The sequence below is a fragment of the Strongyloides ratti genome (genome assembly GCF_001040885.1).
Source record: "Strongyloides ratti genome assembly S_ratti_ED321, chromosome : 1".
Lineage (NCBI taxonomy): Eukaryota > Metazoa > Nematoda > Chromadorea > Rhabditida > Strongyloididae > Strongyloides > Strongyloides ratti.
The window spans coordinates 7,433,744-7,449,657 of NC_037307.1; the positions used below are offsets into that span (position 1 = coordinate 7,433,744).

Below are 15,914 nucleotides of genomic sequence, written 5' to 3' on the forward strand. Positions count from 1 at the left end.
GATTCATCAGAAAAATGAATCTCATTTTTAGGAGTTTATTCTATAAATAATTAAACGTATTTTAAGAATCCTTCACCTATGAAAAATAGTAATATAAACTAAATTAAATTATACCTTTACCAAACAATTCTTTTTAATTTTGAACTAAGTTATTTTTCTTCCTTTATACTTTATTGTTGTCACAATATAACAAGGAACATCTATTTTTATTCTCTTCTATTATATATATATATATATAAAAGACTCATTTTGATTTAAGACATTCAAAGAACAATTACCAATTTCACGATTTGTCGAACAACTTTTTAATCATCGTTTTTTTATTCAAAATATTTGTTGTACATACTTTTCTAACTACTTATTAGCCAAAAATGGAAACAACTAGTGGAGAATTTATACCTACCGTTCCTGGATGTCCAGAAAATTGTATTGAATGTGGTAGAAGTCCGCTTTATACCGATGGCAACAGGAAACATTCTGAATTGGGATCTTGTTGTTCATCATTTGGTGTAGTTAATGATGAATTTGGTAATATGATTAGACAAAGACACGGCTTTACTTCATCAACAAAACAAATGTATAGTGGGAGAATGATGTCAGGAAATCCTTTAGGATATGGTAGTTCAGTGAACTTTGGTTATTCATATAATCCTCAATCTTTTACTGATAGTATGAATTCATATAATTATGATCGTCCATATCCTCCACAACGTCACAATCATTCTCAATATTTTGATAGCTCCACTGGGTCTTATAGAGTAAGAGGTTCTCGTAAACGTAAACCTATGGGACATTATCAAGATAGTACATTTGGTCATTCTTTTTCCGGTAGTGGATTATCTTCTAACTGTTTTTTGGATAAAAGTTCTACCTGGAGTAATATATATGGAAGTAGTAATGATAGCGGTATGTATAATATAAAAAACAGAAGAAATGTTGGATTTTCAGGAAGTACCAGATCAAATACTTGTAGTTGTTACAGTTTGCAGTCTAATTCAAGTGTAAGTCTGATAAAATTTTTATATTTAAATATTTATTTTTAGAGATTGCCACTTTCTAAGGATGGAAGAATATTTCAATTAGGTATATGTCCTTCATTTCTTTTTACCAATCACTGTATATTTTTTCCTAATTGTTTTTTTTCTCATTCAAGAAGTGACTATGAAGATAAATCATTATCTACTTCAGAAGGGTGTTTACTGCAAGATTTAACTATTCCAACAGAGGAGTGTAAACATTTTTCAGTCTCTGGTAAATGTCCTATTGGTTTATGTTGTAATTTTATTCATAAAATGCCCCAATGTGAACCTCAACTTCAAAATGACCAAACAACTATTGCTCCTGCTGACGACATGTCCACTACCACTCCTGATGAAGATATATTCCATGAATTTTTCATGGACAATAACGATGATGATATTAATCAATGTTGTGACATTGATAAAGTTTATATTGATGACAAATTTTAAATATGTAGATAAAGATTTATTACAATTATTATTTTTTTTTACAATTTATAAACATAAATAATATTTTACCACGAGGAATCATATAAATCTTCTGGATGATAATATTCTCCTATTAATCTATAAACATGGGCAGATTTTACAGCAGATGTTGAAGTTATGTAAAGAGAAACTAGGTTTGCTGGAATTAAATCAAAAGCAGGATTGACAACATTAATGTTTTCATACTTTTCAATGTCTTTTGCATCCAGAACATTTAATGGACAATTTTCAAACTGACAATTTTCACTGTTTGGGATAAATTTTGGTGTTAACTTGTAAAAAGCACATATTACAAGCACTGGAACAGAGTATGATTTGGCAGCAAGACACAAATTTAAGGTTCCAGCTTGGCAGATACAACTTCCATCGGGAAGAATAGCACATGCAGAGATAACAACTCTCGTTGCAACACACATGGCTCTAAAGACATCACATGAACTGATTGTTTCACCACCTAAATCACAAACTTCATCCTTGTCAGAAACTTGTAAAATATGAAAACCTTTGTTTACTTTTCTTGCTGCTAAAATAAACTCTTTTAGGGTATGTGCTTCATTTAATTTAAGAGTTATTATTGTATCTCCTCCAAGAATATGATCAGAAGCTTGTTTACACATATTATCTGAGCAGTTATTCATTTCTTCAATAAATTCCTTTATTGAGGCTATTGTACCTTTTTTCAAAGCAGCTGCTGATACTTTTTTTTTGTTATCATTATCTGATAACCATAGTTTCTAAATTTAAAAAGTTTTGTTAAATAAAAAAAATAGTAAAAGATACATTTAATGAATCGTATGGGTTACATAAAGCATCAACTCCCCATTTAAGACGATACCATTCATCTCTCATCATTTTAAGAACAAATAAAACCATATTCCTGACAACAAATTCACTTTTGTTTGCTGCATATATAAGACTTCCTTCCTCACGGAGTACTGCTACAGCACTTCTGAAATTTAAAAAGATATAAATAGTAAAAGAAAAATATGGTATTTCATTAACCTACTCTATATTATCATATTTCCCAATTAATACAACACGACGAAGGTAGTTTAGGGTTTCTTTGGCCAGCTGAAAAGTTGAATCACGCTGGGGAAGATTTTCTAATTTCCATAAAAATTTATCTCTATGTGCTTGAAGAATAACATCTGCATTTCTTTCAGTAGAAGACATAATTTTTATAATAGAACGAAAAATATATTATAAATTCTATACGTAAATATACACTTTTCCAAGACAAGGAATTGAAACTTCATTTTTCTATATAGGATATTTATAAAAATAGAAGATTTTTTTATATAATTTTTTTTAGTGTTAATAAAAAACTTATTGTACAACATAAAAATAATTTTCTATAATTTTTAAATAAAATTATGATATTAATAAATAAAAGAGTTTAGTAATAGTTTTTCAATTGAAAACTTTAATGTAAATATATTAAACAACCATTGCTTGAAGTACACAAATGGCACGAAATAAAAGTATATATATTTTACAAAACTAGATATAAAAAATAAATATATATATTATAATAGTTCATTGACACTCGAAATTACATTGTTGATTATAATAAAGATAAGATTTTTTGTCACAAAAAGTACAATTTTTTATCAAGTTGTTAAAAATATATAAAAAAAGATATTTTTTAAATAACAAATTTGATAAAAACAAAAGTATTTATAAATTTTTAATTAGCAATTGTTGTTACATAACAAAATTAAACTTTATATTTTATTAATTTATAAACATCAATACAATCAGTAAAGAAGTGAATAATAAAAATCCTAAAATTACAATGTTTATTGTGTTTGTAAACTAAAGACTAAATAAAAAAATAATTTTAACTTTAGTACTTCTTTATCACAATTTTTTTTTTATATTAAATTTATATAGATGGTCATTTCTTTTTAATATGTTTTAAATTTAACTAGCCACTGAAAGTGGTACAACACACATTGGATACTTTTCATTCTTCTTAAATTCATTTTGTGGTTCATTTCCAGAAAGAGTAGCTGGAGTACTTTGAATAACTATTTTGTCAACTTTAGCTGGTGCATTGGAACGTATGATTTCAACGTTAACTGTTTTACCAGGTTCAATGTATTGGAAAACAGGATTTACTTTATATGTATTATTGTCGGAGCATTTAATTTTAATAGCACGTTTAGCATCAGTTTTATTTTCAAATTCAATGACTGCTTTTCCTGGTACTTTTTCAAAAACAATCTTATCTTTACTGGGTTTGATTTCATTATTTTCTGAAGCTGGTTTTGCAGACTCGTTATTATTTGCATCATTTTCTTTTTTATCACCTTCCTTCTTTTCACTTTCTTTTTTATCATCTTCTTTTTTATCGTCATCTTTTTTTTCATCTTTTTTTTCATCCTTTTTCTCGTCTCCTTTTTTCTCATCATCGTTCTTTGAATCGTCTTTGACCGATGCATCTTTTTTATCATCTTCTTTTTTGTCACCATCTTTCTTATCATCTTCTTTTTTATCACCATCTTTTTTATCACCATCCTTTTTATCACCTTCTTTTTTGGATTCTTCTTTTTTGGCATCATCTTTTTTGTCACCTTCTCCATCTTTCTTTTCACCGTCAGCTGGTTTTTTATCTCCCTTTCCTGCTTCTTTGCCTGACACAGCCTTTTTAGGATCATCTTTTGGTGCGTCAACTTTTTTAGAGGTTTCTTTTTTGGGTAAATCTTTCTTATCATCTTCTGGTTTGGCATCCTTTTTACCTTTATCAGTTTTTTCTGTTGTTTTCTTAGGTCCCTTTTTATTTTTATTACTTACATCATTTGATCTAGCATTTTTGATCTTTGGATCATTACCAGTTTTCTTTTTATCACCACCTTTACATCCTGGTATCATAAATCCCAGAAATGTAAAGACAATGGCAAATAGGATTGCCGTATAATTGCATATGTTTAACAACATTTTATGAATTAACACAAGAAAATGTGTAAAAATACGATTTTTATTTTTTATAAATTGTTATTTCTTATAAAATATTTTAATGGTAAAATTTGGTTATTTAATTTACAGATAAAGAATATTATATGATATAAAATATTTTTCTATTCAAATTTAAAAAATCATAATATTATGAAATAAACTATTTGTAAAAATTTTGGCTTAATTTTAGAGTCACTGACGTTCTAGAAATTATTTTTAAATATTTGAATAGTATAAATATGTATTTTTTTTTTAAAATTACAATGTTGGTTTGATAAAAAAATTTTATACTAAAACAAGAAATAAATAAGAAAAAGTAAGTAATTTAAAAATTTTTTTTAAAAAAAATTAAAAAAAACAACTTTTTTTGGAAATTTAATATGCTACTATATTCATTCGATAGCCCTTGAAATGGGATGAATTTTGAATATAATCAACAATATTCAAAAATTGAAACTTGAGGAGTTATAAGGATTCAAAGTTGAAGGGCGAAATGTTGGAATATTTTTTTTAAATCTCGATTTTTATGATAAAATTGTAAATTTTAAAAATAAATACTTTTTTCTAGATCAATTTTTTACGAGAAATTCATTAAGACTATTTTTATCTTTATAGGACTTCAAAAAATGAAGTTATGATAAGAAGTATGTTTAGAAAAAAGTTTTAAGAATCTAGCGATAACTTAAGTTAATGAAGTCACAGAACCATGAAACTTGATGCGCTGGGCTTATTTCATAATTTAAGATATACCCTACGTTGAAAATATTTTTGAATTTTCAACCGTTCTTGAAATACTGTGCTTGGTACTTTTTCGCGCGTAATCCATTGTCACCATTTTTTTATATCTCGAAAGTGGTTTAAGGTATAAAAATATTTTGAAGGTAGACCTCATATGAAAACTCATTTGATATCAATTGCAAAAATCTGATTTCATTTATCTTGATTTTGAAGCGAGATATGAAGAAAGGCGGAAAATTTTCTAAACTATTCATTGTCCCCGACTTTTTAGTATCTCCGGAAGTATTTATCCTATGATGATGGGACTAGCTTCATTCGATTTCTATTCAAAAGTAGGCCTAGAATATTAATTTTCATAGCTATAGCATTATTATTTTCAGAGATTCAGAAATTGGCTGAAAATTTTCTAGATTTTCGATTTTACCTTTAAAAATAAGAACAAAGAAAAACATCTTTTTTTGGAAATTTAATATGCTACTATATTCATTCGATAGCCCTTGAAATGGGATGAATTTTGAATATAATCAACAATATTTAAAAATTGAAACTCCAGAAGTTATAAGGATTCAAAGTTGAAGGGCGAAATGTTGGAATATTTTTTTTAAATCTCGATTTTTATGATAAAATTGTAAATTTTAAAAATAAATATTTTTTTCTAGATCATTTTTTTATGAAAAATTCATTGCTGCTATTCTTATTTTTATAGGACTTCTAAAAATGAAGATATGATAAGAAATAAGTTCAAAAAAAAGTTTTAAGAATCTAGCGATAACTCATGTTAATGAAGTCACAGAACCATGAAACTTGATGCGCTGAGCTTCTTTTACAATTTGAAGTATACCCTACTTTGAAAACATTTTAGAATTTTCAACCGTTCTTGAAATACTGTGCTTGGTACTTTTTCGCGCGTAATCCATTGTCACCATTTTTTTATATCTCGAAAGTGGTAAAAGGTATAAAAATATTTTAAAGGTAGACCCCTTTTGAAAACTCATTTGATGATGATTGCAGAAATCTGCTTGTATTTATCTTCATCCTGAAGCAAGATATGACTAAAGGCGGAAATTTTTCTAAAATATTCTTTGTTCCCGACTTTTGACTATCTCCGGAAATACTTATCCTATGAAGATGGGACAAATTTCGTTTGATTTCTTTTCAACAATTGGTCTAGATTAGTAATTTTCATAGCTATAACATTATTATTTTCAGAGATTCAAAAATTGGCAGAAAATTTTAATCTAGTGTTAAAAACTTTAGATAATTTTATACTTTGTTAATATTTATCTTTAAAGTTTAACTTTTTTAGTTTATTTAAAATAATTATGTAACAAGTAATAATCATTTAAAATTTAAATATAATTATTGGAAACTGACTAAAGGAAACGAAAATTTAATAAATACTTTCACACCTAGGTTCCCACAACTAATGATAAAAGAAAACAAATATTTTTTAATTATTAAAATTAGAATAATATTTTTAATTTATCTTTTACAATTATTAATAGTAATTTTTTAATTTAAAAAAAAAATAACATCATAGTATTTATTGAAAAATGTTTATTAGAAAATGACCTGTAAGATATAAATAAGTAAAAATTTATTTTTAAGCACATTGTTCTTCTTTATTTTCATTAACATTAAATAAATTTATTTCAGTATGCCCACGACAAAATTCTGTTTCATATTCGTTTCTTTTACGTGTTTCTGGTTTGTCCCACTCTCTAGGTGGTACATAAATACAACAACAATTACTTTTTCTACGTCCAAGATGCTCATTATTAACAACATTAGCATCCCATGTTACATGAAGTTCCTCCTCTTTTTCTTTAGGTACTGGTTTAAGACGTAAAATAAGAGGCTCTTGATTTTGCTCTAATTCTGTGACAGTTGTCGTATGACTTCTAAAAGTATTTGTTGAAGTAGATGAATAATTTTCTTCCATTTTTTAAATACGTTTAATTTTTCTTTTTTTAACAGTATTAAATTTATACTTTTTCATGTTTTTGAATTTTGCATACTCACAAATTTAAATATTTATTATTGAAGACAAAAATAATAAAAAATATTGTTCTTCTTTAGATTATACAAACATAACATATAGTAATATGTTCGTCAAAGAAATCTTTTGAAATTTCTATAGCATGTTGATTTCTAGTACTCGAAGTCAATTAGAAACTGATAACGAGTGTGGATTTCATGCACCTGCAAAAGGCATAGATCACTAATATATATTTATGCTAAAGGGTTGAAAACTCCCTTTGCAACGAAAGAACAAATACTGAAATAGAAGTTAATTTTTATTTACAATAAAAATTATAAAAAATACAGGTGATTTTTGATTTCTTACTAATTATATTACCTTTTAAAATGATACCTTTTGACAATTTAATAATAAAAAGGTAAAAATAAATGAAACCATACTTTTGAATAATGAATTCAATGAAATTATTTAAATTTTAACTTTAGTAAATTATGATGTTAGGACATTTACAAATAAGAATTTTACAAAAGGAGCATTAGTCCAAAAAAATTAAACAAAAAGAGTCTGCTTGATGTTTCATACATGGCATAGAAACATTACTTATGGAAGAATATATTAATAGTTTAAATGAGGGAGATGAATCATATTGTCTTCATGAAGGAAAATATTACAAGATTAAAATCATTTCTATAATTGGATCTGGAAGTGATAAATGTTTTAAGATTCATTATGATGTAAGTTAATTTATTTATAAATATGTACAGTTTTAGATATTGTAGGGATGGAATTCAAGACATGATGAAAATCTATCATTTGAAGAAGCATTAAGTAGGATCAGTCCAACATACATTCAAATCGAACCACCATTAACAGCAGTGGAGGAAGCAATAAATGTTGCCAAACCAATAGATGAATTAATTGACAAAGAAAGTTTATCGATGGAACTTCAATTAGCTTATGCATTGTATGGAGATAATAAAAGTGGCAGTGAAAATGAAGGACAATCTCCAAAAGAATCTCTTGAAAATGTACCAAAATTTTGTAAATATAGCTCAATAACATCACAATCTTGGAGTGATGTATATTTTTGGAGTTTACCAAAATATTTTTTGTTTTATTGTGATTTTACTTTTCATGAAAAATTTATTTGTAATGAAGATAGAGCATTTTTGAAAGAAATAAAAAGCATGAATTTGAATGATTCAGTTAAATATTTTGATATGAATATTGTAAAAGAGAATGAAGAAGAAATACTTAATCATTTAGTGTGCCCTCATTGTTCTGCTTTATATAATGAAGATGAATATCCTTCATTAAAAGAACAAATAACCAGTGAATTATTATACGTTCCTAAAACTTTAAGAAAAATTGTTAGAAAAGTATCAAAATTAAAGAAAAGTTTAGGTGTCATTAAATTACCTACAAAAAATTCTGTTTTTCGAATTTTATATGATTTTTACAATGAAGAAATTCGGGAAAAAATTATTCAAAACATTCCAATTTGTCCTTTATATAAATATGTAGCTCCATCGATTGAAGAACTATTCAAAAGATTAATGACACTTCGATTATTGTTTGATATCTATCTTCCAACAAAACTTCTTTATCGTCATGAACGAGTACAATTAACTGACAGATATCATCCTGACTTTCTAACAGCTTTGCTTAAACAGAGATGTTACATTGAATATTCAAGATTATATGGTTATGAACATTTTATAAGATTTTTTATTTCACTAAGGCATGTTATGTCAAATAAGAAAATTAAAGAATTGCATAAATCTAATGAAAGTATTTGTTCTAGTGAAGATGAAGAGGAAAATGAAGAAGATCTTAATGAAGATGAACAAGAGGACGACGTTTCAGAATCATCGATTAACTTTGTAGAAAATGTAATTGAAGATCCAACTGAAACACCTGGATTTTTTATACTATGTCAAAAAATACTTCGCTTTTTAGTTGAGAAGAAAGAAGTATACTCTTTGAAACCTGAAGAATATACATTCTTAGATCCTTATTTAGTTCGGGAAATTGATGATGCAACTGTATTCTCTGGAAAAAGACCAAAAGAATCTGAACGTTTAAAAGTCTAGAAAAGTTATATTTCTAAAGTACTTTTCTTTTTGAGTTACACTTTAATTTATCAAAAAATAATATGGCTATTCGTATAGATTTTAGCTAATTTTTTTGCAAAAAATTGTTATTTCCTGTTACAATTTTCATTGTATAAAGTTTCGAAAAAGTGGTACAAAGTTTGAAATATATATTTATTTTTTTAAATTTAAAGTATTCTTACAAATTTCCACTAAAATGTGTGGAAAAAAAATAAATATTTTTTAAGGTTGGAAAATATGTCCATATTTAAAATAATCTTTTAAAAAAGCATTTGCCCACAATAAAATTCTTGAATAGATAGTAAAAGAAAAAATAGTCTTCTAAAAAACTGATGTAGATTTCTCTCTTTCGCACAATAAGTGTCCCGGAACGATTGTTTTCTCTTTAAGTATTTGATTGGGAAGATGTTACCATAAAATATTTAACTTTTTGGAATTATTGTTTCAAAATATTTATATTTCTTTGTTGATTTTTTTGATTGTTATATTTATCTTTAATAAAAATGGGAAAGAAATCCAAAGTTGGAAAACAGCGTAAAGATAAATTTTATCATTTAGCTAAAGAAACAGGTATTTTTTTTTATAATTTAACTTGTATAAATTTAAATTTAGGTTATAGATCTCGTGCTGCTTTCAAATTACTTCAACTTAACAAGCGTTTTGAGTTTCTTCAAAATTCTAGAGCTTTAGTTGATTTATGTGCTGCACCTGGAGGATGGCTTCAAGTTGCTTCTCAAACAATGCCTCCATCATCTATTTGTATAGGAGTTGATTTAGATCCTATTAAACCAATTAAAAATTGTATTACTTTTCAAGGGGATATTACTCATGAATCTACTAGACAAAGGATTAGAAGAGAGTTAAATACTTGGTTAGCTGATACTGTTATTCACGATGGTGCTCCAAATGTTGGTATGAATTGGATTCATGATGCTTTTCAACAAAATTGTTTGGTTCTTATGGCTTTAAAATTAGCTACACAAGTCTTAAAAAAGAATGGTTATTTTGTTACAAAAGTTTTTAGATCTGCAGATCATCAAGCATTGGTAGGAGTATTTGATAAATTGTTTAGAGCCGTTCATATCTGGAAGCCAGCTGCATCACGTTTAGAATCTGCTGAGATTTTTATGGTTTGTGAAGGATATAAAAAGCCCAATAAAGTTCCTCCAGAGTTATTAGACCCTAAACAGGTCTTCAAACAGATTGAAGAAGATTTGACGGGTGAGGCTTTAAAAAATCAAATTATCAGTAGAAAATCAAAGAAACTTAAAGCTGTTGGATATGACGTAAACAATATTACACAATATAATGAAGTCAAATTATCAGATTATTTATCTAGTACTGATCACATTTTAACAATTGCTAAAGCTTCCAAAATTGTTATTGATGAGCCTCGATGGGAATCTGATCCTTTAACAACAGAAACAATTAAAGATTTAATAAAAGATATTAAAGTACTAGGACCTTCTGAATTGAGAGTTATTTTCAAGTGGAGAAGAAGTATTTTGGATAAACTTGCTAAAGAAAAAAAACAAAATGAAGAATCTGAACATCCTCATGAGCTTACAGAGGAAGAAAAGGCTGAACTTGAGAAGCAAGAAATTGATAAACAAATTGAAGCTTTAGTTAGTGAGGAAAAAGCTGCTGACAGAAGAAAGAAAAGACGTGAGAATAAAATGAAAAGTAGATTCGAAGAAGCTAAGAAATTAGAAATGGTTCATGAGGGAGATTCAATGATGCTTTCTGATGATATTGACTTGTTTAGTTTGTCAAAAATTCGAAAGAAATTAGATCTTCAAAAAATTTCTGATGTCAATGTATCTATGCCAGATGTTGATAGTGATAAAGAGGATAACGACAGTGGTGTAATAGCTTCTGGTGATGATGATGATGTTCAGTATGCTTCAGGAGATGATGACGAAGATCTTGAGAATTATTCTTGGGAAACATTAGTTGGAAAAGAGCGTAGTAAGGAATCTGTGAAGGAAGAGGAAGAAGATGATCTTTCTGATAATGAATTATTACATACAGAAGAAAGTGGTCTTACAACAAATGAAAGAAAAGCAGTTCGTTCTGCTTCCTGGTTTAATAGAGATGGTATGACTGAACTTTTGGAGGTAGAAGATGATGATGATGAGGATGATGATATTGACGCTGTAGAAAAAGTAGCACCATTAAAAACTCCTGTTGTTGATTTTGAAAAATCTTCAAGAGGAAAAAGAAAACTTATGTTTGAGGATAAAGATGCATGGAGTGACGATGAAAAGGATACATTTGTCAAAGAGGAAGAAATATACAATAGTGAGGAGGAAACTAAACTATTTGGTGAAGATGACAGAATAGCCAAAAGATTAACAGATGATAATAAAGGACCAAAATCTAAAAAGGTCAAACTTACTCCACAACAATTAGCATTGGGTGAAGAACTTATCTATTCATCTAAAAAAAGATCACAATTAGAAGATTGGTCATGGAATAGATATACTAATAATGACACTGATCTTCCAGATTGGTTTGTTAATAATGAAAAGAAACATTGTGTTAAGCCATTACCAGTAACCAAAGAACAAGTACAATATTATAAAAACAAAGCTAAAGAGATAAATGTTCATACTATTAAGAAGGTTAATGAAGCTAAAGCACGTAAGAAACGTAGAATGGAAAGACGTATGGAAAAAGCTAAAAAACATGCTGAAAATATATTAGGAAATGAAACTTTAGAACATGCTGAAAAAATCAAAGAACTTCAGAAGACATATAAGAAGGCTATGAAGAAGGAACGTCGTCGTGTTCAATTATGTGTTATGACAAAAGGAAAACGTGGCAAAGTACATAGACCTCGTGGTCCATACAAATGTGTTGATGCTCGTTTGAAAAAGGATATGAGAGCAGAAAAAGTACGTAAGACACGTGAGAAAAAAATGGGAAAATCTAAGGTTAAGGTTAAAGTAAACAAGAAACATTAAGAATATTTTATTGTTATGATTTTATTTTTGTTATTATTTTTTTTTTGTTATTGTAGTCATGTAAATATTTTGTATTGTATAATGAAGTTATAATTAAAATTTGTTTGAAATTTTACTTTTAGTAATTAAATTGTTTCTATCATATGAATATTTTTTATTTATATACATTTTTTTTCATCATAAATTTGTAGTTTTAACGTACAAATTATGGTTCACTGACTAAAAACATATTCTAAAAGTGGTAGAATAAAAAACGACTTTTGAATTTGTTTATAATTTTTTTTCCATAGAGTCGTTTTTTTTTAATCTTGTAATTTAAATGTATATAAGTTGTATGTAGCCGGAATTATTATTATATAATTTCAATGTTATTAACATGGGAAGTTGCATTTAATAATATTACATGTATGAAAAGATAATTAACTAATTAATAATCTTTTGTCAAGGAGTAAATTTTATTATTTTTAATAATTTTGCTTTTTTATCATATTCAGAGGAAACATATATGATGTCTCAATGATATATCTGATCTCAGTAAATTTATATAATAAATGTTTTAATTGATAAACTTTAATTTGTATTTTTAAAATGTATTTAAAAAAATCTGAACTTTAATTTGTTTGATGATAATTGTAATATTATTAAAATAAATTCTTTGAAAAAAAAAAGATACTTTATAATTTATTAACTTTTTTCTATGGATTAAATAATTTTTTTAATATTTTATTTATTTCCAAGTAATTCAAAATATAATATTTTTGGTAAAAAAAAAAATGAATATTATAAAATTATAATTTATATTTTGTTTATAATATTATACTATTTAACAAAATTTTTTATAACTGTTTTTTCATTTTTACTATCATATTTGTTTATCATAAATAATTAAACGAAATAATTTTTTATTAATAATAATAGATGCAATTTATATTAAAAATATAATGTCAGATGGCAGAGAACTTCGTAGGAGTACTTTGATGTCAGCATGCATTTTATGGTTAGGAACTCAAATTGATAATATTCCAAGATTTGATGAATACAGTGTAGATAAATATCAGCAAAAAAAAGAAAATAAAGTTTATATGAGAAATAAATATTTACCACCTAATTGGCTTTATGCTATAGATGGTAGTATTTATTATATACATACTGGTGTATCTTCAATTGCTGGAGTTTCTTTTAATTATCCTGTACAATTTAGTAAATTTTTAAAAATACATGGACAAAAGATGGATGATGATGATAATTATTATCTTATTGTAAGTGCTTTAAAATTAGCTAATGTACCAAATTTTGATAAAATGACAAGTTTTGAAAGGTATGAAAATCAAAATCCAGATATAAGATATGTACAATATTTAATTGCTTCAATATCATTAAATAAATCATCATCAAATAATGGTAATGATTTAATGACAGAAAATGGTGGATACACTTCAAGTTGTAGTTCTGATAGTTCAACTTTAAGAAAAGTTAAAAAAAAGAAAGATGAGAAAAAAAAGACTTTAGATTATGTTTCAAGAAATGAGTATGGACGAAAAGGGCAAATAGATGGGTTTTGCCATGGGGGTATTGAACCACAAAATAATAAAGATGTTGAATCATCAGCAAAAAATGATAGTGATAAAAAAAATCAAAGTAATTTTGAAAAATGGTTGTTAGAGGCAAATTTAAAAGTTCCTGGAACTTTACCATTACCCAAAGCTGGATATGATAACTTAGAGTCACTTGTTGCAGAAGCTGAGGTAAAAAAAAGGCCTAATAAATGTAGTGGTGATAATGATAATAATTTAATAATTAATAAATGTGAAAGTTATAAAAAATTAAATCAAGTTATTTGTTCAGATAGAAATTTAACAAATGTAAAAAAACATTCTAAAGGTAAAAAACGAAGTGAACAATTAAAAAAACTTGAAGATTAATATATTTTGTATAAAAATGTAACATATTAATTTTGTAAATTTTTTTTATTTCCCATATATTATTTTATAATTATTTTAAAATAATAATTATCATTTTAACAAATTATAACAAAAAAAAAACTAATTTATTTTCTAGTAACATCAATGTCTTAATTTATCATCAAATAAAACTTTTTATAATGTATATGTATATATTGTTAATATTTATATTTAACTTTTTAAAACTAAATTATATACAATATTTTGTAAAATTTAAATCTTAATAATATATAAAAACAATTTCAACCTATTAATTATATGTAACTTTAATTTTTCATTATTATAATTATGAACATTGAAGCAATAATTTTTGTCTCATAATCAGTAATTAAATATTTTCTCATTATTTTAATAATTGCAAATATTAAAATTGATTAAAAATATAAAATTTAAATTAACTTTACCTTTATTAATTTTGTAATTAAAACAAAGTTCACATGAAAAACTTTTCTTCCTTATAATTTTTTTTAATAAAGTGGTAATTATAATTAAAATAAATTCATTTAACATTTTATTAAATGTATATTTTAAAAATTTTTACACATTTTGTTAACAAAAAAATAGTAAAAAGATGCCTATATTAAATATTTATGATAATGTTCCAGTTTTTATACATTTTGTAGGTGGGTACATCTTAGCTTATGGTGGTTTAATTTTAAACTTTATTGTAATGCTATTTACTTATGAAAAAAATTTAATTAATGAAAATAAGGAACAAAGATTTATAACAAGAGTTAATTGTTTTACAAATATGTATTATGCTGTTATTTCTTTAGTTGTTCATCCACAAATAGAAATAATTCATGGTACTATTTTGTTGAGATGTCATGGTTTAGGAAGATCAATTATAAATCCAATCACTAGAATTATTCTTTTTGGTGTTTATATATATGCTTATATCATGATTTTTACTATAGTTTCTATAGGATTTCAATTTCGATATAATTTACTTTGTAAAAGAATTTTATTAACAACATCACAACTTGGTAGATATTATTTTATTTGTTTTATTTACTCAATTATTTCTGGAATTATCTATTCATTAAATTTTTCTCCAATTGTACCATTAAAATTTAGAAATGAAGTCAATTTAAATGAAACAATTTGGATAAATGAAGAACCATTTTTTTGGAATCATGTTTTGATTAATAATGGGGTAACTTATTTAAAAATAAAAAAAAAGATTCTAATTATAATAAATTTATTTTAGAATAATATTTTTTTACTATTAACAATATTTTTATATTTTACATTAACTGTTACTTCCTATGGTATTAATATATTTTTTATTGTTAAAATGAAAATGTTAATAAAAAGTAACAAATTACGTCTCAGTAAAAAAACACTCCTTCTTCAAAAACAATTTAACACAATTTTGAATGTTCAATCTATAGCACCAATATTTGTAATATTATTACCAATATTATTAGGTATAATATTAGTAATAGCAAAAATTCGAATAAATGGTTTTGGACTTTTTATAATTCTTGGTCTTGAAGCAGTTCCTTTTGTTAATGGTTTATCTGTCATAGTATTAACCAAAGAATATAGATTAAAAAAAAGATGTATTAAAAATACTTTAACAAAGACAACAACAAAAGTTATTTTAACAAAATGATTTGAAAAAAAAAAAACTTTTTAAATAATTTTTATGTTAAAAATTTTAATTATGAGTATACTTTGTAGTT

The 15,914-nt window shown here is 25.6% G+C and overlaps 8 protein-coding genes across 8 annotated transcripts; 5 read left to right on the top strand and 3 right to left on the bottom strand.

The window, feature by feature from the left end:
- Window positions 1-371: 371 nt before the first annotated feature.
- SRAE_1000230200 (Zinc finger, CCCH-type domain-containing protein) lies at window positions 372-1,469 on the top strand (the record flags this gene model as incomplete). Its single annotated transcript, XM_024649361.1, has 3 exons — window positions 372-906; window positions 949-1,001; window positions 1,044-1,469. 3 exons carry the CDS (start codon window positions 372-374, stop codon window positions 1,467-1,469), a joined length of 1,014 nt encoding a protein of 337 aa, XP_024503247.1.
- A 65-nt stretch (window positions 1,470-1,534) lies between these two features.
- Window positions 1,535-2,681, bottom strand: SRAE_1000230300 (Translation initiation factor eIF-2B subunit beta; the record flags this gene model as incomplete). Its single annotated transcript, XM_024649364.1, has 3 exons — window positions 1,535-2,242; window positions 2,289-2,457; window positions 2,515-2,681. The coding sequence occupies 3 exons, from the start codon at window positions 2,679-2,681 to the stop codon at window positions 1,535-1,537; spliced, it is 1,044 nt and encodes a 347-aa protein (XP_024503248.1).
- Window positions 2,682-3,431: 750 nt separating this feature from the next.
- On the bottom strand, window positions 3,432-4,382 carry SRAE_1000230400 (MSP domain and PapD-like domain-containing protein; the record flags this gene model as incomplete). Its single annotated transcript, XM_024649365.1, has 1 exon — window positions 3,432-4,382. The coding sequence occupies one exon, from the start codon at window positions 4,380-4,382 to the stop codon at window positions 3,432-3,434; it is 951 nt and encodes a 316-aa protein (XP_024503249.1).
- A 2,425-nt stretch (window positions 4,383-6,807) lies between these two features.
- Window positions 6,808-7,146, bottom strand: SRAE_1000230500 (Protein phosphatase 1 regulatory subunit 11; the record flags this gene model as incomplete). The annotated part of the gene is made up of 1 exon (XM_024649366.1): window positions 6,808-7,146. One exon carries the CDS (start codon window positions 7,144-7,146, stop codon window positions 6,808-6,810), a length of 339 nt encoding a protein of 112 aa, XP_024503250.1.
- A 641-nt stretch (window positions 7,147-7,787) lies between these two features.
- On the top strand, window positions 7,788-9,278 carry SRAE_1000230600 (Chromo domain-like and MRG domain-containing protein; the record flags this gene model as incomplete). The annotated part of the gene is made up of 2 exons (XM_024649367.1): window positions 7,788-7,919; window positions 7,965-9,278. The coding sequence occupies 2 exons, from the start codon at window positions 7,788-7,790 to the stop codon at window positions 9,276-9,278; spliced, it is 1,446 nt and encodes a 481-aa protein (XP_024503251.1).
- A 524-nt stretch (window positions 9,279-9,802) lies between these two features.
- Window positions 9,803-12,265, top strand: SRAE_1000230700 (pre-rRNA processing protein FTSJ3; the record flags this gene model as incomplete). Its single annotated transcript, XM_024649368.1, has 2 exons — window positions 9,803-9,869; window positions 9,912-12,265. The coding sequence occupies 2 exons, from the start codon at window positions 9,803-9,805 to the stop codon at window positions 12,263-12,265; spliced, it is 2,421 nt and encodes an 806-aa protein (XP_024503252.1).
- A 941-nt stretch (window positions 12,266-13,206) lies between these two features.
- Window positions 13,207-14,187, top strand: SRAE_1000230800 (Hypothetical protein; the record flags this gene model as incomplete). Its single annotated transcript, XM_024649369.1, has 1 exon — window positions 13,207-14,187. One exon carries the CDS (start codon window positions 13,207-13,209, stop codon window positions 14,185-14,187), a length of 981 nt encoding a protein of 326 aa, XP_024503253.1.
- A 610-nt stretch (window positions 14,188-14,797) lies between these two features.
- Window positions 14,798-15,844, top strand: SRAE_1000230900 (7TM GPCR, serpentine receptor class r (Str) family-containing protein; the record flags this gene model as incomplete). The annotated part of the gene is made up of 2 exons (XM_024649370.1): window positions 14,798-15,382; window positions 15,437-15,844. The coding sequence occupies 2 exons, from the start codon at window positions 14,798-14,800 to the stop codon at window positions 15,842-15,844; spliced, it is 993 nt and encodes a 330-aa protein (XP_024503254.1).
- Window positions 15,845-15,914: the final 70 nt, after the last annotated feature.